The sequence below is a fragment of the Takifugu flavidus genome, chromosome 16 (genome assembly GCF_003711565.1).
Source record: "Takifugu flavidus isolate HTHZ2018 chromosome 16, ASM371156v2, whole genome shotgun sequence".
Taxonomy (NCBI): Eukaryota; Metazoa; Chordata; class Actinopteri; order Tetraodontiformes; family Tetraodontidae; genus Takifugu; species Takifugu flavidus.
The window spans coordinates 319,271-344,726 of NC_079535.1; the positions used below are offsets into that span (position 1 = coordinate 319,271).

Below are 25,456 nucleotides of genomic sequence, written 5' to 3' on the forward strand. Positions count from 1 at the left end.
TTATTGCAAATTTCTAAAGACTTGTTTTAATACATTCTTCAACACAAGCAGTATATTTCTACGTATTACAAAGTAATGAAGGGTGTACAGGAGCTTCAGCGATATCACACTTTGGTCGTGGACCCTGAGGTTCAACAATATTTGGGTCAGAATTAGCACAGTGAGCCACCGCCATCAGGTGAGATGTGTGTGGATCTCAAGGCTCTGACTTTGACCTGCAGGGGGTAAAAGTAACAGGAAATACAGCTACATCATGTCCACAATATGAAAGAACGGAAATAACAGTAGATTTTTCAGCAAATATGGTGAAAGCTGTCCAAGAACTCCAGCTGTCTATTACCTAATGACAGCTAATACACGAGAGCCGCAAAGAGGCGCTTTTTAATGTTCTTTGTGTCGATCTGCTGCCTCACCAGGCTAAGAACTAAAACGTACCGCTGAACCATTCACGCTTGCTCTGAAAATCTGGCTTCACAGTTTATTGCAAAAATATATCAATTATTGTGACGTCACATCTTGTGGAACAGAATTGATCAACCCTGCGCAGACTTTTTAGATGCTTCTGTTGGGTATTTCTCATAGTTTTGATTGTCAAGACATTTCGGAGGACCACCTTGCCGAATGGTGTCCCTCGGTCCTCAACGTGTCCATATAGCTTGTTCCAGTGCAATTTTTAGGTTGACATTTCAAATACGTCAAATTTGCAGCATTATCTCAAAGTAGGAAATTGTTCATACAAGCCCTATAATGGCGACAATTTGGGATTATATAGGATTCAGTTGGAGACATCAACTTGGGAAGATCTTCACAGTAAACGATGAACTAGTGCACCTTCAGACCATATAGGCCTGATCCACCTTTTTCTATCAACTCGTCTGGACCAGTCCATCGTCATCAGTGATCCAGCAGATTCCTTCAGTCGCAGATGCTTCTGACCAACGGTAAAAAGTGTGTGTGTGTGTGTCTTTGTGTGTGTGTGTGTGAAGGACACTGTTTAAAGGTCTCTTTTCTCTTGAAGTTCAGAAACATTCACATGGCTGCATGAAGAGAAAAAAAGAAAAAGGTTTTCCCACAGGTCTCCGTTCCTCGTTTAAGGCCTTCAACCTGATGATGGTTGGTCTCCACAGACACAGAAGAAGAACCACAGCACACCCACTGGATGAATCACAGTGTGTTAGACTGGACTCGGGAGCACCTTTCAGCAGTACACTGACCAGTAGATGAGGTTGAAGAAGATGTACGACCCGGGGAATATCATCCTGGAGTACTTGTCGATAGCATGTGTGTTCTGGATGATGTTGAGAGCGCGGATGGTCTTCTTCTTCTTGGTGGTGGTGGACTCACTACTCACTGATAGATGGACAACCATGTGTTCAGGTTTCTCTGGAACCTCATGCAGCTCTTCCTGTTCCTCCTCTGGCACCACTGGATCCTCAGTGTATCCAGCCAGGCTGTTGGTGTCGGCCTCACTGTACGTACCATCCAGCATAGTCATGGTTCGTGTCTGGGAGATGCCACAGGTGCACGGCAGGGACTGGAAGAGAAGAAAGAAACCATGTGTTGGCGACCAGACCAGTTGGTGACACAGCTGTAGGGCTCTGGTTGGCCCCCAGTCGACCCGTAATCGCACAAGGAACCAGTGCTTGCGCTCCTGTTTTAGAGCCAGTCGAAACACTCCTTGTGTGGAGGTGAGGTAAAACTGCCCTAAGCTTTAATCGACTCATCTGTGGTACGTCTGTGGGACGTGACTCACGTCAGGCTGTAGCCTGGATGCTGACAATAATTGTCCTCCAAATATGATCATTTTAAGCTGCCGGTATGATAATTCCGCATGTCCCATCTGGCCGAGCCGGTGCCAGAGCCAAATGTTTGACAGCAGCAACACTGTTGTTGAAAGCCAAGCTCCTCTGATCCCAGGGGCGGGATTGCCTGATCCTCCAAGTTAATGTTTAATTCACAAAGATCTTTTTACACTATTGCTTTAACCCCCCCCGTTGGTTTCGGCTGTGTCCTGCCTCCTTCCTCAGAAGAGTCAAGTGATGCTGGTGAGACATGTCTGAGCTGCTTGAAACAGATTTTGGTGCAGTCTTTCTCTCAGGGTGCAGGCTGCAGTGCCCCAGTTGCTACCCCCCACCCCCACCCCCATATTTACAGTCTGCTGGCCATGTGTCCAGATCTCGACGGCCTCCCTGATATAACGATGGTGCTCGTTGCCCCAACACCACGCGACACTCGTGAGGAAGGAGGCAGGATGCAGCCGAGACCATCAGGGATGATCAAACCACTGAGGTCTGTTCATAAGAAGCCTCGTGGGACATGCTGGACACCAGCGGTACCGGTACCAGTAACAGCGCCAAGCAAAGCTCCCGAGTTCGAGGTCTGTAAGGGGAAAGGCAGTGAAACCTGCACCGAGGTCATTGATGCAAATCTAAGAGCGCCAATGCCAATTAGCTGATTCAAATTTCTAATGAAACGATTCAAATGCAAATATAAATGATTCAGGTTCAGGTTCTGGCAGCAGCTATTTGGGCCCAAACAAATGTGTAATGAAACCTCATTAGTAAATGACAAATTCAAATTACATTTTTTATTTGCTAATTATGTGCATGAAAAAGCTACTGAGGTCTTCTAGCATGTCTTCCAATGAGCAGATGCTAAGATAGCTCTTTCCCATTCAGCAGTCTACTCTCTTCTAAATCTGAAAGATCAAAGGGAAGTTCTTTAATGTATCATCAAAGGTTGTGTCATAACAAACCTGAGATCGCGCCCGTTCTCTCATTTTACGCTCTCGGCGGTCATGGACGGTGGACAGGTAGTTGACAGCAGCGTACTCCAGCACCGACAAGAAGACAAAGACAAAGCTGACCCAGAGATAAATGTCCACCGCCTTAATGTAGGACACCCTGGGCATGGACGCGTTCACTCCGGTGATAATGGTGGACATGGTCAGCACGGTGGTGATGCCTGCACAGACATGTCATTGTGGTTTCAGCTACAGCAAAAGTCTGGATACAAAAATTACCCGTCAGATGTCAACGAAAGTTGTGAGGATGGTGAGCCACAGCGCGATTGGCAGGGATACGGGAGAAACGCAGCAACGCCGATCACGATGCACCGTGTGCCAGTGGGCCTGTGATTGAGGCTGCTGCATTTCGCTCTCAGACCTTTCCACCCGTTCCTGTTCTAGAGTGGTGCCTGAGCTGAACACTTCCTAACTAGTCCTGTCTCCAACTTCCTGGATTGTCTCATTCTATTCCTCCTGTCCTTTCTTCTAGCCTTTTGAAGAAGTTATCTTGACTCTAAACTTTTCTCTTTTTCCCCCTGTCCTTCCCCTTTTCTCTTTTTTTCCCCCTTTTCCAGCTGTGAAGCAGCAGATTTGGCATCTGAAGGGCTCCTGCCAGGATGGGTCTGAGCAAAAGTTTGCAACAATAGTTTGTCTACACAATTGCTTCATGCAGATCTGTAGTTATTGATACGGTGTGTGTGTGAGCGTGAGCATGCGTGTGAGTGTGTGTGTATGTTGACTTTGCTACTTGGTGTACTGATTAATAAGACCGGGACACCAGGCAATGGGCCTCAAGAATCAACATAACTAGTCTGCTTGATGAGGAGGAGGAGAGGAGAGGAGAGGAGAGGAGAGGAGAGGAGAGGAGAGGAGAGGAGAGGAGAGGAGAGGAGAGGAGAGGAAACCATGACCCAGTGGGGTGACAGAGGCCTGTCAGGTGATCATGTTTCCAGACCCCGGCAGCCTTGGCCTATAACAGCATAGCTAAGATGTTAACCAAATGATTAGACGACCCCCTAAGTATGATAGTTTGTCTGTCTATATAGTAACTGGAACTACAGAATTAGTAACAATAAGCTTTTTCAAAGAGGTAGGTTTTAAGCCTAATCTTAAAAGTAGAGATGGAGTCAGCTTCCCGTACCTGGACAGGGAGCTGGTTCCATAGCAGTGGGGCATGGTAGTTAAATGCTCGGCCCGCCATTCTACTCCTAGAAACTCTGGGAACCACAAGTAGACCAGCATTCTGAGAGTGGAGTGGTCTATTGGGCTGATAAGGTATCACTAGCTCCTCCAGGTAGGATGGAGCTAGGCCTCTGAGGACCTTGTAGGTCAAAAGAAGGGTTTAAAAAATTATTCTAAATTTAACGGGCAGCCAATGAAGAGACGCCATTAAAGGAGTTATGTGATCTCTTTTGTCAATACCTGTCAGAACTCTGGCTGCAGCATTTTGGATCAGCTGGAGGCTTCATAAAGAGTTGTTTGGACACCTTGATAATAAAGAATTACAATAGTCCAGCCTGGAAGTAACAAATGCATGGACTAACTTTTCAGCATCATTCCGCGTCAGTAGTTTCCTGATCTTTGTGATGTTCCTCAAGTGAAAAAAGGCACTTCTCGAGATTGTTTTAATGTGTGAGATGAAAGAGAGGTTTTGGTCAAAAGTTACTCCTAGATTCCTCACAGAAAGACTAGATGTTAATGAGATACCATGTAGAGTGATCATGTGATCTAATCTATTCCTGAGAGGTTCAGGACCAAACACCATGACCTCAGTTTTTCCTGAGTTAAGAAGGAGGAAATTTGAAGACATCCAGGACTTTATGTCTTTAAGACAGGTCTGAAGCTTCACTAACTTCTCTGTCTCCTCTGGTTTCATGGATAAATAAAGCTGAGTGTCATCAGCATAACAATGAAAATGTATCCCATGCTGCCGAATAATGTTCCCTAAGGGAAGCATGTACAAGGTGAAGAGGATTGGTCCAAGTACAGAACCTTGAGGAACTCCATGGCTAACCCTACTGTATGAGGAGGGAACACCATGGACATGAGCAAACTGGTATCAATCAGATAGATACGATCTAAACCAGTCGAGTGCTGTCCCTTTAATCCCAATCACATGTTCCAGTCTCTGTAACAGGATGCTGTAATCAACTATATCAAAAGCAGCACTGAGGTCCAGCAGAACCAGCATAGAAACCAGTCCATGATCTGAAGCTATAAGAAGATCATTAGTAACTTTCCGAAGTGCTGTTTCTGTGCTGTGATGAGCTCTAAAGCCTGACTGAAACGTCTCAAACAGGCTGTTTCTCTGCAGGTGCTCCAGTAACTGAGTCACCACCACCTTCTCAAGAATTTTAGCGATAAAAGGAAGGTTGGATATCGCCTAAAATTTGCTAAGACTTCAGGATCCAGTGATGGTTTTTTAAGCAACGGCTTAATCACTGCCACCTTGTAGGACCGGGGTACATAACCTGTCACGAAAGAACAATTGATCTGGTCCAGGATAGAACTGCCTATCACTGGTAAAACATCCTTCAACAGGTGTGTTGGGATGGGATCTAAAAGACACGTGGTGGTCTTGGATTTCTGAATTAGTGAAGACGCTTCAGAAAAATATTTAGGACTGAAGGAGTTTAAGGGCTCGTTGGAGAACCTGTATGTTCCCACAGTCAGCACGTCTGGTGATGGTCCAGTTGTAGGGATGGCCTAGTTGGCTTTCTCTCTGATAGCTAGAACTTTATCAGTGAAGAAGCTCATGATGTCTTCACCACTAAGCGAAGAGGGAATACGTGGATCTAAAACACTGTGACTCTTGGTTAATTTGGCCACAGTGCTGAAAAGAAACCTGGGGTTGTTCTTATTATCCTCAATTAAAGAAGAAAAATAAGCTGTTCTAGCCTTGCGGAGGGCCTAATGTCGAAACTAATAGACAGTCTTTCCAGGCTACATGGTAGCTGTCTATTTTACAAGAATGCCACTTCCTTTCTAGTCTTCGCACTTTCTGCTTGAGGGTCCTGATATGTGAATTATACCAGGGGGCAAACCTCCTCTGATTTACTATTTTCTTTTTCAGGGGGGCAACAGAAAAGCGTGATTCTCAGTGAGGTTGCTGTACCTTTAGCAATAGAGTCAACCTCAGCAGGGCTAAGATTATAATGATTGATCCCTGGGGAAACACACAGTGGCCCTGGGATCAACACAGGGATTGCTTCCTTAAACTTAGCTACAGCATTATCTGAAAGACATCTGCTATAGTAAGACTGTGTTCTGAGCATAGAAGAATCCTTAATCATAAATGTAAAAGGGATCAATGAATGATCTGACAGGAGTGGGTTCTGAGGGAACACTGACACATGTTCTACCTCAACACCATAAGTCAGAACTAGATCTAGGGTGTGGTTGAAGAGTTGGTTGGTTTATCTGATGGAGGAAACCAACTGACTCAAGTAATGAAATGAAGCCATTTCTAAAGCTGTCATTTACAATCTCTACATGGATATTTAAGTCTCCAATGATAATGACTTTGTCTGTTCTAAGGACCAAGTCAGATAAGAAATCAGAGAACTCAGACAGGAACTCTGAATGTGGCCCAGCAGGGGGCCGATATACAACTACAAACAGAAGTGGCTTTTCTGCCTTCCAGCTCAGATGGGTGATGCCAAGAGTCAGGCTTTCAAATGAACTGGAGCCATATTTTGGTCTAGGATTAATTAATAACTTGGAGTGATAGATTGCGGCCACTCCACCTCCTCGACCAGTAACACGAGGAATATGATAATTAAGATGGGTAAGAGGAGTAGATTCATTTAAGCTAACATACTCCTCCTCCTGAAGCCAGGTCTCAGTAAGACAAAATAAATCAATGTGATGATCTGCTATCAGGTCATGCACCAACAGGGATTTACACAAAAGAGATCTAATATTTAACAGTCCACACTTAATTGTGATATTAGTTTCTCCAACTTGTGCTTTGGTATTAATTTTAATAAGATTATGGTGATTGACCGCTCCCCTGCTGTGTGCTTGGTGAACTTTTAACCGTGGAACAGAGACTACCTCTATAGTGTTAAATATGTTATTGTTGGCAGATGAGGGTTCTAAGGAAGCAGCAGAGAGGTGTGTAAGACTACAACTCTGCATCCTGGTCTGGACCCTGGATTGTCAGGTCAATTTGGGTCTAATAAAATTAGCCAAATTACTAGAAATGAGCGAGGCACCATCCCATGTGGGATGGACACCGTCTCTCCTAATCAGACCAGGTTTTCCCCAAAAAGTGCTCCAATTGTCTATAAAGGCCACCTGGTTTTCGGGGCACCACCGTGACAGCTAGCGACGAAGCGATGACATGTGACTAAACATTTCATCGCTGGCCAGATTGGGGAGGGGATCAGAGAATGCTATGGAGTCCGACATCGTTTTTGCGTAGTTGCACACCGATTCTATGTTCATTTTGGTGACCTCTGACTGACGAAGCTGGGTGTCGTTGGCTCCGACGTGAATAATAACTTTACCAAATTTACATTTACGTCTCGCCAGCAGCCATAAATTTGCTTCTATGTTGCCCACTCTGGCCCCTGGAATGCACTTAACTATGGTCACTGGAGTCGGCTTCACGTAGCACAAAACAGAATCGCCAATTACCAGGGTCGGTTTCTCAGCGGGTGTGTCGCCGAGTGGGGAAAAACGGTTAGCTACGGGAAGCGGTTGGTGGTGCACCGTGGGCCTTTGTTTTGGGCTACGCTTCCTGCGAACCGTCACCCAGCCGCCCTGGCTAGCCGGCTGCTGCCGGGGGACCGCTAGCTGAAGCTACACTAGACGGCTCCGCAGCTAGCTTCTCCTGGCTACCTGACGCAACTCCAGCTAACTCCAAGCTGCGGAACCGCGTCTCAAGCTCACTAAGTCTCGCCTCCATAGCCGTAAATAAACTACACTTTCTGCACCTAATCCTGACTAGAATGTCCCAAGTGTTCAAATTTTAAGTAAAGTGAATACAACACACCAAGTGTTCAATATTAAGTAAAGTGAATACAACACACCGTGCACAGTGCAACCAACGAACGATTGAGAAGACAGGAAGTGACGCAATACGTTTCCGCTGTCACACACACACACACATACACACACAATGCCAATGCTAGCAGCTCCATCTTGCTCCATTTTGAGCAAGCTTTGTCCTTATGTGTCCCTCTTGGAACATCAGGGACTTGGAGGATAAACTAGAAGCATAGAATCATGGTAGCAGATCCACAGGTGTAGAGTGTCAACACGACACTCTTCTGGCCTCCTTACCCAGGGAGACTCTGGCCGGCACAGCCCGCCGGTCGATCCAGAATGACACCCACGACAGCATCACCATCAGTGTGGCAGGAAAGTACGTTTGTAGCAGGAAGAAGAAGATGTGGCGTCGCAGTGTGAAGTTGATGTAGAGACGATTGTACCAGCCTGAAAACAGTCAAACACAACATGACGTTCCCTGTGTGTGTTCGTGTGTGTGTGTGTGTGTGTGTGTGTGTGTGTGTGTGTGTACCGGTGCTACTGTAGAAGGCCAAGCGAGACGTGGTGTGAAATTTCTGAATGAGGAACTGTGATAAAGAGATGCGGTCATCAATGCTGAGGGATTCGTCACCGCTCTTCCAGTAGAGCATCAGATCTTCATCAGTGTAGGCATCTGGAAAACACCATCATCATCATTATCGTAAAACACACCACATCAGTGTAATTTGACATTGCTGTGGAAATTCTGGAGGTTGGGGAACCGACGGTCACTGGTCGACTGGTCAGGAGGAGCGAAAGCAGCACCAGCTGGGAGGATTCTTTGGTCCTGAGAGGCATCGAAGGTGGAAGACCAGCCTGTCTGTCTCTAGCTGTCCCAAACACAGGATGCTAACCTTGGACACGACAGCAGTAGCTAGCACAGTTGTCCTTTCAGTTCCCTCCATGAAGGACTTGGAAACAAGATCGGGTCACAGCGCTCCCTTCAGGCGGACCTGGACCCCTCTAGAGGACGGTTGAGAATGACCTCCCTCCCCAGCTGAGACATAAGGAGGATTTAGAGGAGTAATTCTCCCTTTACAGGCAGGATGGTCTGAGTATGTGTCAGAGAGTCCAGCATAAGTCTGCCAGTTAGCCTCTGGTCCTGGTCCTCCTGCTCCTCCGCTCCTTTCTAAGAGGATCCGTGGAGTCTTTGTCATATATTCACATCTAGTGAACAATAGTTACTCTCTCTTTATTTCTCTCTCTGACATTTGCCACTAGGAAGTCCATCTTTGTGGGAAAATGTCATCGCTATGACAACCAGTGCTATGATATGACAGCAGCTTCCTCTCATCAACAATGTGGAGGCTTGGACTGTAGACTGCTAATGGACTCTAGTGCTGTTCGTGGCCCATCCAAGACCACTGCTGCCTGCCATGAAGAGAGCAACGCCCAGCTGCTAGCATCGGCCTCTTTGCCTGAAACAGCCATAGATCTTTGAGAAAGGCAGAAAGCCGCTACCGTGGGAAGGAAGGGAGCTTTGTGATCAGCTTTCATCTTTGTCCTTTGTAATTTTTGAGTAGCAGCCAAAACAACATCCTCAGACTCCCCGACCAGCTTCCCCGCTAACAACAGTTGTTGGTGTGCAACTGTTCGCACTTCACTTCACACTTCGTGTTCACATACACCCAAGTCTGTGAGGACACTCTGCTACTAGATCATCTTTGATGTCCTTCTCCTTTGACCGCCCCCCCATCTTTCCTCATGTTCAATAGCTCTTTGACAGACCTTAAGTCTTCAGTCTTTACTGAACAAAGAAATGAATGCTAAATAGCACTAACATATCTGGCCAAAAATGGTTGTTCTAAGTTTTATTTCTTTATTATTGTTTTTTAAGCAGGGCTTGGTGCAGCAGGTAGCATGCTAGGTGACCGTTTAGAGCTAGCCCTGGCCTGACCTGCACCCTGCTGGGTCAAGACTGAATTCATCGATTTTAGCTAGCTTGCTAACATAGCAAGAGAAGGTCCCGTTCCCAGGTTTAACGTTATTTAATATAGGTGAAATATTTGACCAAAAGTATAAGCCATTATTTGATTTCCCCCTTCCTGATCTGCTCACCTTTGTGGGATGTGGCAGATGTGATGCCTGTCATTTATAATAGCTAACAACCAGAAGCTCGACAGACATCTGGACCAGAAGGCCTCAGACGTTCAGCTCTTGGATGGACATTAGTTGCTGAGCACAGATGCTGCCTCAGGGCCTAACGCTGTGTCCTAAACCACCCCCTATACCCTAATAGTGCACTCAATAGTGTGGACGCTATTTTGACATTTTTGTCCGAATTCTTAGTGAGCATCGCTGTACCCTATGTAGTGCACTCAATGTATCCCACAATGCACTGCAAAAAGTAGTGTACAATCAATGCAGCCTAACTCAGAAATGTATTCCATCAGCCTTTACGGTATCACGTGATACCATGAGGCTGATGGAATACATTTTTTTAATGTAATTTCCACTGTGCGGTTTGATATATGAAATATTTGGGAAATAAGAAATCAATGTGTAGTTTACAACTGTTTTCATTGGGGGTCCAATATGATCCTCCTAAAATATTACAACATAAATGTTTTTTAAAAAAAATCAATCAACCTTCACTGTCCCCCCTCCCCTCACATAATATTGTTCGTCGGAATCGTCTGTTCCTCACCAGGCGACAGGATGTCAGTACAATACTATTTACAAAGATGAAAAGTAGCTCTGGATCCATTTCTTGATGAAAAATTGCTTTATTAAATGTTTTCACTACAGCGGAATATGACTTGAGAATGTGCCATCATGTCAAGTAATATTTATTTAATTATTATTGACATTAATATTTTATTTTACTACCGTATATAAAGTTAATTCTAGCGTAAAATATTGCATTTCCAAAAAATGACCGCTGAATGTATTGGGGTGTGTTTCGGAAGGGTTAACATAATTAAATGGACCTGGCCACTTTTACCGTCGACCGGTTCGTAATTATTATGCGACACCATGACGTCTTTTTACATGCGCTGTAGTGTCCGAACGATCATTTTAAATTCAGTGCACTACGTAGTTCACTCAATCCATGTCCCCCATGCAGTTAGTAGTGAATAGGGAAGGAGTGAGTGGTTTCGGACACAGCGTATGTCTCAGGGATAGCTAGCTAGCTAGTTACCATTTCAGCCGCTCTTTTGGGCTCCTTTGAGAATAGACGAGGTGTTGATATTATTTCAGAGCTTTGTATTTTCGGTTGTCTTCCTGTCCCTTCTACAGCTCTTACCTGGCTGATTAACATCACATCTGCCTCCTCGTTTCTAAGCGAGTCCGCTCAAATGATAAACTGTCAAAGAAATATCCAGCCAAAAGCCTCCACCTGCTGCCAGGAAACAGCATCAACTGGAGGCTTCCTAGTCTGGACTAGCAATGCTGCCTCCCACAACGACCCCTCTGCTACCCCTCCCCCATCCCCACCCAGCGCCAGCCACATTCCTCTGCCTGCTTCTCTGAGGAACTAGAGGATAACTGGAGGCTTTGATCTGCCTCTAACCTGAGAACTGGTGGTCCTCCTGACCATCAACTCCCTCTAAAGCTTCCCTAACGTCCTGCACTCGTGAAAGTTGGTGACCTGATGGGGAGATTATCGATACTATGGCCAATTACAAGGAGATCTAAAGGTCAGCCTGGAGCGACCAGGACCAGCCAGAACGTCCAGGACTGTCTGAACCAGTTTTATTGGAACCATTTCACACAATATCATTCTTTTCCCCCATCAAACCTTGAGATCAGCGGCCCCTGAAGGTCTGGGGGTCTGGTGTTTCAGTCCATCAAGCCTGACACACTGGCACCCAACCCCCCCACTTCATGCAGAGAGAAGAGCTTGCTGAGAGGTGATGGACTGTGAAGAACAGCAATCATCCCCAGTGGCCTCAACGGTGCTGATCTCAGCAGAACAAAGCTCCACCTTCATGTACTTCGGGCATTTTAGATGGTTGAAGGTGTTCCAGATGGAGGCGAGCAGGTGAGTAGGCCGCAAGCTGGTAAGTAGCATGTAGGCAGAGGGAGAGAGGCAATGGCAGGCAGGCAAGCAGGTGGCACACAGTGGTATAAATCCAAATTGTTTGTACTCCAAAATAAGGCTAAATAATCCAAATAAAATGGCTCAACAAAAAAGGTCCGAATAAGTAAACTAAAGTGTTCGTTTCCTAAGTTCAAAGGCTTTCACATTCCAAAGATATAAGGCTTAAGCAGTAAAAAACTATATCACTACTAACTATTCCTTTGTCTAACTGAGACTGACTGCCAAGGGAGGGGCAGCCATCTTTACTTGGTCATGTGACCAAAGCCTGTGTCAAAATAAAAGTACGTGGCCTGAGGCCAAGAAATCTTAACCCAAGTAAACATCTTAACTAAGGAAACTAAATTGTCTCTAACAGGCAGGATGAGGAGAACTTAGCAAAAGGAAAGATTCCTGAGATGCTTCCTGGGATGCTGCTGAGGACCCACACACTGACTTAGCTGTAATGCGTCTTGGTCCAGTAGAAGGTCTCCTGTAAGCTGTAGGACCAAAGCTCTGCAACAATAACCAAGATGGAGCTTCCCCGAGGAGCCATCACCAGACCTCAGTATGTAACCGCCCCGTGAGGCGAGCAGAGGCGTCCCACACAATCTAACCAACCTAGCAGCGAGATATACTGTCTGTTCTCTGTCCTCCCAGCAGGACGTTGGACCTTCGAACCCTCCAACATGTCTAATCAGGCTGCATCTCCTACGACAAACCCCAAACTAGGAAATGAAGAAGAGAACAAAACAGAAACAAAGGGAAGTGTCCCTGAGCTCTGACCAGGGACATGCTGAAGAGGACGTGTACTCACAGCTCTCCAGCTCCAGCGTGCAGGTCTGAGTGTCCAGAGGGAAGCGGCTGAAGTCCATGTTGCAGGCTGCTGTCACCGTCACTCTGTCCAACAAGAGGACAACTGTCACCGAGATGGAGAACACAGGTTGTCAGTGAAAACAGGGAAACCAGCACCCGTGTGGATCTCCCGTTTGGATCTTCTGTGTGGATCACACGCCAAACACATTCTCTGACACCCTGCTGACGTGGTCTGTTGCCATAGTTATAGGGCTACTTTTAGGCTACCGTCACAAGGTGGTTCTGCACACCTTTACTGACGAGTGTATTTACACATAAGTTTACAGCAAAGCCATGGCAGTTCTTGGGAGAACATGAGGAGAACATGGAGACATTACCAAGACCCAGTTTTATGGCTCTGATGTCACAGATTTTAATGGCTCTGATGATGCTGATCAGAACGTCATCAGCATTTCACCAGTACGAGAGTGAAGTCCAACCCATAGACCAGCTCCCCTGTGGATGCCTGTCCACATTTCCACCCGTCCCTCAGGTCTCATGTCCATTTGGTCCTGCGCTCTGGTTCTTCTGGTCATCTGCAGCCTTTTACAGCATGAGGAGGCTTCTGTTTGACCTTCTCTGGCATTACAGAGAGCTCATGACAAGGCAACGGAGCCCAGGAGGTTAACTTTTAGAACCTCTCCTGCTTTGGGGCAGGATTGCTTCTCCACAAGGACATCTGGAAGACGTCCGCCATGTAAGAACACCACTTCCTGTTGAAGTTTACATCTCTTTTCTTAGGACGCCCCAGCAGATTTTTAGGGTACATTTGAACTTGAACTTTCTTCTTCATCACGAGACAGACATTTCTTCATATCGAGTCAACAGAGCTACCACATCGGAGCTTTTGTAGCTTAGCAACTGGTAATCACAGAAGAACCTGCCAAAAAAAGAGTAAAATCCTCTTTTGACACTAATGGAGAAGATAATTGGAGATAAGCAGGCTCTGCCTGTCCTGCTGCCCCACTTCAAACCTCCTCACTCCCTCATTCCTGCGAAATGGTTCCTGAGCCACTCAGATCCTGGTGACACATCAGCAGACATGTGGAATGACCACACACCTCAGGCTGTAGAGGACATGTCCATCGGGGAAGACACGCAGCATGATGTTGTCAGTGGTGGTGTCATGGATAAAGGACCTCTTGGAGTGGACAAAGAAGACATCGGGTACCCAGATCTTCTTCACCAGACGGCCGTCAAACGTCATGCTCTTGTTAGTGCTGCTTCGGAAGGAAAGGCGTTCATCCTTCCAGTAGTGTCTCAGGTAGAGGGTCATGGTGAAATCCTGGTGCAAACACAGACAATTTAGAGATTTGTGACTGACCAAAGCTAAAATGGAGATCAAGGCTGCAACTAAAGATAAATAAACTAACAAATTGTGTGTGTGTGTGTGTGTGTGTATGTATGTGTGTGTGTGTGTGTGTGTGTGCCTAGCTAGAGAGCCAGAGATTAGCCAGGAGTAGCATGAGAGATGCCAGAGAGGAGCAAGAAAGTAGCCAGAGATTATCTACAATGTAGCATGAGAAAGAGAATAGCTGAAAAGTAGCATGAGAGTGGCCAAAGAGTAGCTTGAGAGTATCCAGAGAGTAGCATGACAGTAGCTAAAGAGTAGCATGAATGCAGCGATAGAGTAGCTACAGTGTAGCATGAGAGTAGCTAAAGAGTACCATGAGAGTAGCCAGAGAGGAGCATGAAAGTAGATAAAGAGTCACACGAGAGTAGCCAGAAAGTAGCTAAAGAGTAGCAGAAAGTAGCCAGAGAGGAACCAATGAGTAGCATGAGGGTAGCTAAAGAGTAGCTACAGAGTAGCATGAGAGTAGCCAGAGAGTAGCATGAGCATAGTGTGAGAGTAGCGAGGAAGTAGCCAGAGAGTAGTTTGAGAGGAGCTAAGGAGTAGCATGAGGGTAGTTAAAGAGTATCATGAGAGTAGCTACAGAGTAGCACGAGAGTAGCCAAAAAGCAGCCAGAGAGTAGCATGAGAGTAGCTAACGAGTAGCATGAGAGTAGCCAGAGAGAAGCTAAAGAGGAGAATGAGAGTAGATAAAGAGTAGCATGAGAGTAGCCAGAGAGTAGCATGAGCATAGAATGAGAGTAGCGTAAGAGTAGCAGAAAGAGTAGCCAGAAAAAACACCAGAGAGTAGCATCAGAGTAGCTACAATTATGATTGTAACAGACACTATATAAATTAAGATTGATTGGATTTTGATGTAGCTACAGAGTAGCATAAGTAGCTACAGAGTAGCATGAGAGTAGCAAAAAAGTAGCCAGAGAGTAGAATGAGAATAGCCGAAGAGTAGCATGAGAGTAGTTAAAGAGTAACATGAGAGTAGCAATAGAGTAGGTAGAGGAGCATGAGAGTAGCTACAAATTAGCTACAATGTACGATGAGAGTAGCCAGAAAGTACCATGACAATAGCTAAAGAGTAGCATGAGACTATCCTAAAAGTAGCCAGAGATGAGCCAAAGAGCAGCATGAGAGTAGCCAGAAAGTAGCATGAGATTAGCCAGAGAATAAAATGAGACAGTGTAGCTATAGAGTAGCATGAGAGTAGCAAGAGAGTAGCTACAAAGTAGCGACAGAGTAGCAGGAGAGTAGCATGGGAGTAGCAAGAGAAGCTACAGAGTAGCATAAAAGAAGCTAAAGAGTAGAATTAGAGTAGCCAGAGAGTAGATACAGAGCAGCATGAAAGTAGCGATAGAGTAGCTAGTGTAGTATGAGTAGCCAGAGAGTAGCATGAGAGTAGCTACAGAATAGCATCAGAGTAGCCAGAGAGCAGCATGCATTTTCAACTCACACATTAAAACAGTCTCTAGAAAAAAATTTCACTTGAGAATCATCACAAAGATCAGGAAGCTACTGACACGGCATGATGCTGAAAAGTTAGTCCATGCTTTTGTTACTTCCAGGCTGGATTATTGTAATTCTTTATTATCAGGGTGTCCAAACAACTCTTTAAGAAGCCTCCAGTTGATCCAAAATGCAGAAAGTTGCGAGAAAGTAGCATGAGATTAGGAAGAGAGTAGAATGAGAGAGTGTAGCTACAGAGTAGCATGAGCGTAGCCAAAGAGTAGCATGAGAGAAGCTAAAGAGTAGCATGTGAGGAGCCAGAAAGTAGCATGACAGTAGCCAGAGAGTAGCTATAGAGTAACTACAGTGGAGCATGAGAGTAGCCAGCTACAGAGTAGCATGGGAGTAGCCAGAGACATAGCTAGACAGGAGCATGAGAGTAGCTAAAGAGTTACATAAGAGTAGCTATTGAGTAGCATAGACTTGCTATAGAGTACCATGAGACTAGCATGAAAAGTAGCTAGAAAGTACCCAGAGAGTAGCATGAGAATAGCCAAAGAGTACCCATATAGTAGCCAGAGAGGAGCTAAAGAGTAGCATGAGAGTAGCTACATAGCAGCAAGAAAGTAGCATGCGAATAGCTGAAGAGTAGCATGAGAGTAGCATGAAAGTAGCCAGAAAGTAGCCAGAGATTAGCATGAGAGTAGCTAAAGAGTACCCAGGAAGGAGCCAAAAAGTAGCATGAGAGTAGCCAGAGAGGAGCCAAAAAGTAGCATGAGAGTAGCCAGAAAGTAGCATGTGATTAGCCAGAGAGTAGAATGAGAGAGTGTAGCTACAGAGTAGCATGAGCGTAGCCAAAGAGTAGCATGACAGTGGCTATAGAGTAGCATGACAGTAGCCAGAGAGTAGCAGTAGCCAGAGAGTACCAGAGAGTAGCATGAGAGTAGCCATAGATTAGCTAAAGAGTAGCATGAGCGTAGCCAGAGAGTAGAATAAGACTAGCTTTTGAGATGCATGAGAGTAGCTATAGAGCAGCTCTAGAGTAGCATGAGAGTACCCAGAAAATAGCATGAGATTAGCCAGAGAGTAGCATGACAGTAGCATGACAGTAGCAAGAAAGCAGCATGAGAGTAGCATGAGAATAGCTAAAGAGTAGCATTAAAATAGCCAGAAAGTAGCATGAGAGTAGCATGAGAGTAGCCAGAGTGGAGCCAAAGAGTAGCATGAGAGTAGCTACTGAACAGCAAGAAAGTAGCACGTGAATAGCTTAAGAGTAGCATGAGAGTAGCATGAGAGTTGCTGTCTCTGAATTGCAATGTCCACGTTGTTTACATGTGTGATTGTGTTGTTTCCATGGAAATGCAAGTGGAAGACACCCAGTGAACAAGACCCCGTCGGTGGCAGCGAATCCGGCTGTTCTCACCATGTCAACCTCAGAGATGCTGTCCAGACTCTCCACTTGAACATCCACACCCACAGGGATGGCAGGGCCTGGGGACAGAGGGGAAAAAACTGGTGAGCTCGTTCCGACCCTCAGATCCCACAGCAGACCTTGAGACCACGACCTCTACCCAGCAGAACCCAGGCGGACCTACGAGTCCAGGAAGGTGGAGCTGGAGGACCAGACTCCACAGTATAGCTGTTCTACAACTGGGCGGGATCATAGCGGCGCTCCCATCTGTAAACGCATTCTAATCACAACATCTCTACACCATATCTGTCGTGACCGCTGACCTCTACGGATGGGTGATGCCGCGACCACTTTGCTTCACTTATCTCAACAGTCAGTAATCCACAAAGATTAGGAGCGAGCCTAAATGCTGGATTAGTGCCACCGATGCTGGACGGATGAGGGCTGCGGATGGATCTTCACCCACAGGGACAATGACATCAAGTGTGTAACACCTCTGGCCCTTGTGTGACCTCCACCAGCAGTTGAGAGAGCTCATAGCAGCTGGTGGTGCAGTAAAAATAGTATTTCTCCAAAGAAAAAGTGGCACAAAAGGTGGGTGAAGGTAAGCCGGACCACCAGGCGGGGAGGGGATGAACCGGCGGGCCAGGATGTGGCTGTTCCTTCCAGTCTGGTGTCCGTTGGATGACCTGCGTTCGAGTCCGATGCTACAGCACTTTGTAGCGCAGCTGCACAACTACCGATGCCCGACACAGGTGGGGCGTTTTCCATCGCTGACTGGAGCAACGTCGGCAGAGGCCCATCGGTGCACTTTAAGCCTTTTGCTTGACTTGTGCACTCCGCTTGGAACAAAGTGTCATTTGCCTGGGAACAGCTGTCTGATGGCGTAACAGATTGATGCCTGTGCTAATCTAAGCTGTAAACAGGAGAAACTACTGCCAGCTTAATCCCCTCATCACTGTCCGAATGGGGGGCTAGCACCAGCCAACCTGGGCCCCTGCGCTAGTGGCTACAGCTAGCAGCTACCGCTAAGTGGAGCGAACATGCCGGGACAGCACCGTGCTCTCATGAATATGGAGAACCGATCTAACTTGACGTTCACGAGGCGTAATGGAACAAATCATTGCTGTGGCAACCGAAGAAGCCATTTGCATTTCTAGGCGGAGGCAGTTGGGTTAGTCTATAAAGCAGCTTGTTCCAATCTTCTAATTGAATCTCCACAGTTCTCCCATCAAATGGAGGCAGCAGCCTCCTGCTCTGCTGGATCTCATGCGAGGTCATTTAAAACTGGCGGGGGAGGAGAGCAAATCATTTGGGTTCCTTGGATCGAAGCATCAGTGGCCCTTTCACCTTTTCATCAAGACTGGGAGATTAGCTCAGTGGCACAGCTCCCAGAACCAGGCTGTGGCAGGAGGTCACCACAACAGCGGCCATGCGACACTGCCTGAAGGACACTTGGACCCTGAACCCGCTGAAGGCTTGCGGACCAGGACCACTTGACGGTTTCCATCATTATCATGGTCTCCGTGATGAACTTCCAAATACATTTTGGGCCTCTGGTGCCTTCAGAATCCAATGATGAAGTGGGGCAAACCTTCACAGCGCCACATGGGGCTTCTGTTTCAGAGGAAGAAGAAGACCAGCTTGGACTTGGTGACCTGCAGTGGCGGCTGAGCCTGCACCTTCTCTGAAAGGCTTCCCTGTATGTTAGCATTTAGCCCACACACGAAATGATGTGCTTTCACTCTGGTCCCCTTCTGTGTGGATTAACAACGAGCTTAGTGTGTTATCTTTCTGGGGATTAAGACCAATAATACTCCACACACGTTAGCTCAGGTCTAGTGCCCCCTTTGGACACCGAGAGATGCAGCATTTATCTGATCCTTCTGCTTTCTTCATCCAGCTGATGGACCCGTGATAGCCTCCTCAGTGGTCTCTTCTTTATTTTCACTGCTCCTATTAAGACGGTGTTTTAAACTGAAGAAGAGCGGCCAGAGAACCTCCGCAATCACCTCTGTCATGTCAGGGCTGTAGCTCTGTCTGTTCAAGGATTATGGGAACGGCCCCGCACGGAACCACCAAAGGGTAGCATGAGAGTGCGCAGAGGGCAAAACAGTCAAGGCCTTCTGAGCTACCGTTTCACAACCAACCAACCAACCAACCAACCAACCAACCAACCAACCAACCAACCAACCGTTCCTCTAGGGGCCGGATCACCCGGACCTTAACACAAGCTTGAAGACCTTCACCTGATCACATCGAATGAACCTCAAAATTCCTTCACACCTCCATCTGTCAGATGAACGAACAAAGGTGGCCGTGCACCAGTGCGCGGGTTAGGTGACACAGGTGCACCCCGTGGATGGACTACCGTGTGTTCTTTTTGTCGTAATATGTTCACGTGTCGTCCAAAACTAATTTGTCCCAATGGGAAATGCCTAAAAGAACTGGGAAACCTTGAGTGGAAGACGTGAGAGCAGAATTCCGAAGAGAGTCCGACAAGCTGATGCACGGAAGAGCCGTGGCCCTCCAGACCCTCAGCTATCAGATACAGGCAGCTGCGGGGTGCACAGGGAAGAAGACCAGAAATCAAAGGCAACACTGCTCCAGCTCCAGAAAGTTGTGATGAAGAAGGTCAAAGCTGTCTGGACATGAGGTTCCTGACACAGACTCTCGGAGGAGACACCACACATCTCTCTGATCCTTCGAGCACGACAAGCTGGAGGGGTGGATCCAGCAGATCCCAACAAAGTTGGATCCAGGAGAATCTCCCAGGATCCAGAGCCTTAGTCACACACCTTTCAGCCTTGGCTCTTTTTTTTTTGCTGAAAACATCAACATGTAGGAAGCACAAGAGATTCCTCAAGTCATTAGATTAGGATGGATCATGGATCACGGATCCCAAATCCACTGGAAACCCACCACAAAGCTGACTCAAGAGGAGCCACCTTGTTAAGACAAAAATCCCACATTAAGTATTATTATTGGCTGTATTAAAATTAAAAGGTTAGTTTAGCACAAATCTGGTGAGAGCAGCCAATTACAGAAGTCCAAACCCTGATGCAGCTATTTTTAGCCCCATTTCCACAGGCAGCTCCTGCTGCACGCTCTCTGTCCTCTGTCCTATCTGTTCACACCTCCCAAAATGCTTCCATTCAGAAGCTAAACCGATGCCTGCGTGTTGCTAATGGAGAAGCGTGAATCTTTGAGCTAATGCACGTGTCTGTAGTGTGTCTTTAGTGTGTCTCTCAGATGTCGATCGTCTTCCTTCTTCGTCTCCTCTCCTCTCCTACCATCTGCAGGAGGGTCCCCCTTCATGAGCCGGGTCCTGCTCAAGGTTTCTTCCTGTTAAAGGGGAGTTTTTTTGCCACTGCTGCTGGTTGGGGGTCAGGCCCTGGGATTCTGTGAAGCGCCTAGAGACAATTTTGATAAATAAAGAATTGATTGTCACAACAAAAACATTCCTGGTTCAATTCACGGCTCTGGACCTTTCTGTCCTCGTGGTTGCCATCTTCTGACCCTTCACAGGCTCAGAAAATGACATTGATTGGGGACTGATGGTTAGTGTTTTGTGATGGGCTGGTGACTGCTAGGACGGGCTTATCACCTGTGCCAGGGGGAGGGGCTGTCAAGAACTGGCATTAAACATCCAAATGTTGTGGTCCATTGTTGGTGTTTTAATGGTGTCAATGTATTTTCAGGTCTGAAGCATTGAAACGTGAGCTGCAACTCTCCAGATTATGCACGTGTCATTGTGAAGCAGATTGGATTTACCGCCAAACGCTGGCCTCATGGTGAAGTCATGGTCGTCCACTTTCAGCAGATGCTCAGTCTTTGTTTTGCGAGACTTGGTCACATCAGGGGGCTTCTTGGTCAAGGAGCTGCAGGAAGAGGGAGTGTTTAGTTGTTGAGGGCTAAAAAGGCCTGTGGGGGACAACACACAGCACAACAAGAACGTCTGACTCATTTATTTCAAATGTTCTTCAGCAGAATCCTAAAATCCAGAGGGGCAGTGCTAACAAGCATCAGGAATGCTAACACAATGTCTGCTCTGACATTCTCATTTGAGTGTCCATGGATGCTTCCCGAACAGCTGTAATTACAGTACAAAAAGCATGCACAAGCACGAAGGGCTAAGTCACTACTTTGGTTGCTGGAACTGAAACACTGTAAAAGGCCAAACTAAAATGGTTGTTATATCATGGAAAGCACCTTAATTTCCTCAAATTTGCCTCAAGGTAACAGTCTAAAAGTCAATGTAAATTGCAAATATAACTATAAATGTTAAATTTTAAACATCTTGCCAAGTGTAAAACTAAAGCTCCAGTGCCAACATCACCTTGCCCTGCCCCCAACTGACCCTGGACCAGTGGACGATGCAGTAGTGCTGTTGATGGATTCCGGTCCAACTCTCAGTATTTTCCAAAAGGTATTCAAATGTGGCATTTTGTTGTCTGAACTATTTAAGAGTGGCGCCCTCTATGGGTGGAAACCCGGCTATTTCAATCAACTATTGCTGCTGACTGAGATGGAGGTTGATGATGTTTTGGAGGCAGTGTCATCACAACCCACCAAAGTTGGCCACACCCCTCCTATAAAGACGAGCACCTGTCGACTCTGCCACCTGCGGCGACAGCCGGATCAAGAGAATAGCTACGCTAACGGCTCGAGGTGCTATGGCTCTGGACCACCATGGAGATGATAGATGTGAGGAGAATGTGGCTGGTGATTTGACACTCCCACGAGCGTTTGGACATCAAGGCTGGAGCCACTGTGTCCTTTTGTGAATCTAAATAAGCTTACCAATGGAGGTGGCCTCGAAGCTACACGCCTGACCTTTCTGCCTTTTGAGTGTTTATTTTCTCCAGGTTTTGAACAGAACCCTTTTAAGCTGTGGTTCAGCCGCCCGTGTTTTAATGTTATTAGAGCCTCATTAGAGCCTCATGGGTGGGGAGTGAAGGGTGGGGGGGGGGGTGCTCTGTGATGATAGCCTGCAGCCCTTCACCTCCGCTCTCAAGAGCAGCCACTCAAGTCCCCTCAGCCATGAGGCTGATACTTGTGCCACAGAAAAACTCCGGCCGAAAGGTCTGTAAGTGGAGCACAATTATGCCACCACTCATTGGCTCACAGTTACTTTTTCTATCTTTTACCGCTGGCTTGGGGGGGGGGGGGGGGGTGACCTTCCCCATGAAGGGCTAGAAAATGATGGGAAAAACTCTCCACTTCTGGAAAACACACTGCAGTAACAGCCATCGGGCTGGTTGTCCTGTCCTGTGACCCTCCTCACCTCATTCTGGGGGTGTAAATGGCTGGTAAACAAAGTGATCAACCAACCAACTAACCAATTAATCAATCATTCAACCAGCCAAGACTTCTGCTCTATTCCTCCACATCAAGACTATTGCTCTTCTAAATTAGGGTGACCTCTTCAAGGATTTGGAGATGAGGATGGCCGGACAGTGAGGCCATGCTGCACTGTGGTGCCGTGCCTGCTGGCCATGCTGGTCCAGCTCCAAGAAACCTCCCCCTTCTCCCAGGAGTTTCCAGTCAGCAGGACTCTCCAGAACGTTTAGCTCATGAAGCCGATCGAGGCTGATTTTATTGAATGAACACAATGTTGGCAGCAGTTCTCTGTGAGAAGGTCACATGCTGGGAGGAGCTTACTCTGTGTGAGCAGCATAGTTTGGAACCAGTCAGCCCAACTGGAAGCGGAGCAGGAGTGATGGTGGCTCCCTAAATGGTACCTTTCAGTGGGGTTACGGGGGTGTCTGGAGTCCTACTGGAGCTCCTGAACTAAAGTGCTGCCTCTTGAAGCCGCCCTCAGGCTACATGTGTCACCCAGTTAGACGCTCTATCACATGTCCCACCAAAAGCAACCCTGTCACACTCCTCTCACCCCTCCTTCAAACACTCTGAAGACTTGACCCTATGCTGGTGTTGGCGCCATGGGAGGGGGCGGCGGCATCAATCCATTATGTTTAGTACACAGCACGTAGGGGTCCGTCGAACACTTGACAGACCTCGACTCTAATCACTGCTCTGCACACGTTAGAACTACCCTTCTAAAATGCTGTTAGTCACTCTTCATAAAAACCGACGCGTGCACGTTTGCTACCTTTTCTAGCGTCGAAACTTCATTCTTAAATCTTTCCTTTCATAATTCAAGCTCGAAAATTAAAAAAGTTCATCCCATTTGCTTGTCTGTTTTGACAAATACTAAGATATCATTAACTTCAACCCTTTCGCAAAGGTGGTGTCAGCGACCCGTCCTTTGGCTTCTTCTCTCACTTACGTGCCGTGGTTCTGGCTCTCCACGGTGCCAGTCCATCTCCGCACACGGTGGCCGTGGCGACGGCACTCACCGGTAACGACCAGACAAAGCAGGAAGAAAAGAGGTTTGGTCATAAAAGGCATCTTGACCGCACGGATCCACAGGTGAGTCCTCTGAAAGGCGCGCTTGGTCGGTGCATTCCAGCCGCGCGAAGCCGCCAGCGCATGGTTTTCTCTTAGCGGACGAAGGACGCGTCTTCGGGCATGGCAGTGCAGCGACTGGCAGCGTGCTGAGAGCCCGCGGAGATGCGCGTGCGCGTGCGCGCCCGTGGTGGTAAACACAGCCAGGACTTCTCCTCACGAGCGTGGCAGAGAGAGAGAGAGAGAAGTGGGGGGGGGGGGGGAGCCCGAACAGCTGTAGTCTGAAATCACGCGCGGCCGCGCGCGCAGGATTATTTTCTGCCTGGCATGACACAACAAGAGCGGCAGATTATTCCAATTTATTCGTCTCCGTTGTAAATAAAAACCTCATCACAGGAATCATGTTTCATTCAGCTCCTAGAGTCTGGGAGCTGACGCTGCGCTGTCCCCCCCCAACCCCCCCCCACCCCACACACACACACACACACACACACACACACACACGCACACACACACACACACACACACACACACACACACACAGCCAGTTTCGAGTCTTTCCAGGGCCGCACTAGGTGTGCCCTGGGCGGCACCAGCGCTGGTTAAACCTGGAATATTAATTTTGGCACGTCTGGTTCTGAGATAGGAACAACTGATTTAGGCTTGAATTTTAAAAACCGCCTTGCTGATTGACCTGACAGTCACACAAATAAAATATTCATAGAGTCTCAACTTCCCGTCAACTCCCAGTCTTATGGGCTTTTAAGAAATATGCAAATTCCCTCAGAAAACATGCCATTTCCCTGAACTAGCTTAGCTCCGACAACATTGCTGCAGAGCATCCTTGTTCCCCAGATGCTGACACGTTGTTGCAAAGCCTCCACTTTGTGAAGTCACACTTGAATGGACGAAGTTACTTGAAGCCTCGAGGAGTACCTGATGATGCACAAGGTGGCAGTCAATCACCAGTCGTGGAGTGGCCCGCTACCTGCTTATCCAGGCCCTGGGGTTAGCAACCTGAGCTAACCTCTCCACAGCCACTTGCACCAGCACCAATCCTGAGGCCAGCAGAGCGTGAGAACCTCTCCGTCTCCTCCTGGATGGACAGGCCTGAACCACGTCCTCAAAGAGGCATCCCGATGCCTGAACCATCTCAACGGGCTCCTCTCAGCACAGAGGAGCAATTGCTCCACTTTGAGCTCCTCCTCGATATCTGAGCTCCTCCCCCCGGCTCCACAGCCAAGCCAAGCCCCCCTAGGGGGTAAACTCATTTTGGCTTCTTGTAGTTGATCTTGGCCTTTACCCCAAGCTGATGAACACAGTAGATTTACTGGTGATTTGGTCACCCCCGCTGAGTTCTCTCTCCAGCAGTGCTGGGTCCCCAGTACTGCAGCTGCAGCCCCAGTTTGGACATATAGATACCTGGGGCAGTAACTCCTGGGGCAGTAATTCCTGGGGCAGTAACTCCTGGGACAGTAATTCCTGGTGCAGTAATTCCTGGGGTAGTAACTCCTGGGGCAATAACTCCTGGGGCAGTAACTCCTGGGGTAGTAACTCCTCCCTCCCTCAGGAGTAACTCCTGGGGCAGTAACTCCTCCCTCCCCCACAGTTGGAAACTCACCTTTTTCCTGCTGAGGACCATCCTCTCTCATTCAGCGGTTCTCTCCAGCTTCTGTACTTCACCACCGCCAACATGATGGCAGGAAGGAAAGAGCGATCTGTGTGTGTGTGTGTTTGTGTATGCATATGTATGTGTGTATGTATATTTATGTATGTATAAAGCACTTTTCAAAATCCAACTATGTGTCACTGAGTTGCCACACCACACCTGGGTTGACTTGTTTCCCTCTCCCAACACATTTGCTGGTACCAGGGACACTTTTAGTTGCCATACATGTGCCATACATATGGCACACATGTGCCATACATGTGGCATTCATGTATCATACATGTGCCATACATGTGCAACCATTGATTGAGAAATGGCAGCAGCAAACTGAGATGACAGCAGAGACCACAGACGGCCACTCTCTCACTACCCTTCCCCCCTCTAGCTCCTGGCCTCTTCTGACTGTAAGCAACTCCCCCAGGCCGCTGACAGGACCTGCAGGACCTGCTGCTGCCCCCCCCCCCCCCCATCCAAACTATGGT

The 25,456-nt window shown here is 47.3% G+C and overlaps 1 protein-coding gene and 1 long non-coding RNA gene across 3 annotated transcripts; one reads left to right on the forward strand and one right to left on the reverse strand.

The window, feature by feature from the left end:
* On the reverse strand, window positions 1-25,231 carry gabrr2a (gamma-aminobutyric acid type A receptor subunit rho2a). 2 transcript variants are annotated; one of them, XM_057058877.1, is made up of 9 exons: window positions 24,242-25,231; window positions 20,669-20,775; window positions 16,907-16,974; window positions 13,757-13,980; window positions 12,658-12,740; window positions 8,313-8,453; window positions 8,075-8,227; window positions 2,756-2,964; window positions 1-1,534 (listed from the first exon to the last, which is right to left on the reverse strand). In XM_057058877.1, exons 2-9 carry the CDS (start codon window positions 20,685-20,687, stop codon window positions 1,199-1,201), a joined length of 1,233 nt encoding a protein of 410 aa, XP_056914857.1. In that variant the 5' UTR covers window positions 20,688-20,775; window positions 24,242-25,231; the 3' UTR covers window positions 1-1,198. The 2 variants fall into 2 exon arrangements, with proteins under 2 accessions (XP_056914857.1, XP_056914856.1); XM_057058876.1 differs by lacking the exon at window positions 24,242-25,231 and adding an exon at window positions 23,187-23,520.
* Window positions 11,392-14,076, forward strand: LOC130540042 (uncharacterized). The gene is made up of 3 exons (XR_008954295.1): window positions 11,392-11,804; window positions 12,220-12,408; window positions 12,501-14,076. It is a non-coding gene; the product is annotated as an uncharacterized LOC130540042 (long non-coding RNA).
* Window positions 25,232-25,456: the final 225 nt, after the last annotated feature.

Excerpts from the sequence above, each read along its gene's own strand:
- gabrr2a (XM_057058876.1), bottom strand. The coding sequence starts at position 23,308 with ATGCCTTTTATGACCAAACCTCTTTTCTTCCTGCTTTGTCTGGTCGTT. Across the intron at positions 20,776-23,186 it reads GAGAGCCAGAACCACGGCAC|CTCCTTGACCAAGAAGCCCC; the intron begins GTAAGTGAGAGA and ends CTCTTCCTGCAG. Across the intron at positions 8,228-8,312 it reads GGCCTTCTACAGTAGCACCG|GCTGGTACAATCGTCTCTAC; the intron begins GTACACACACAC and ends GACTGTTTTCAG.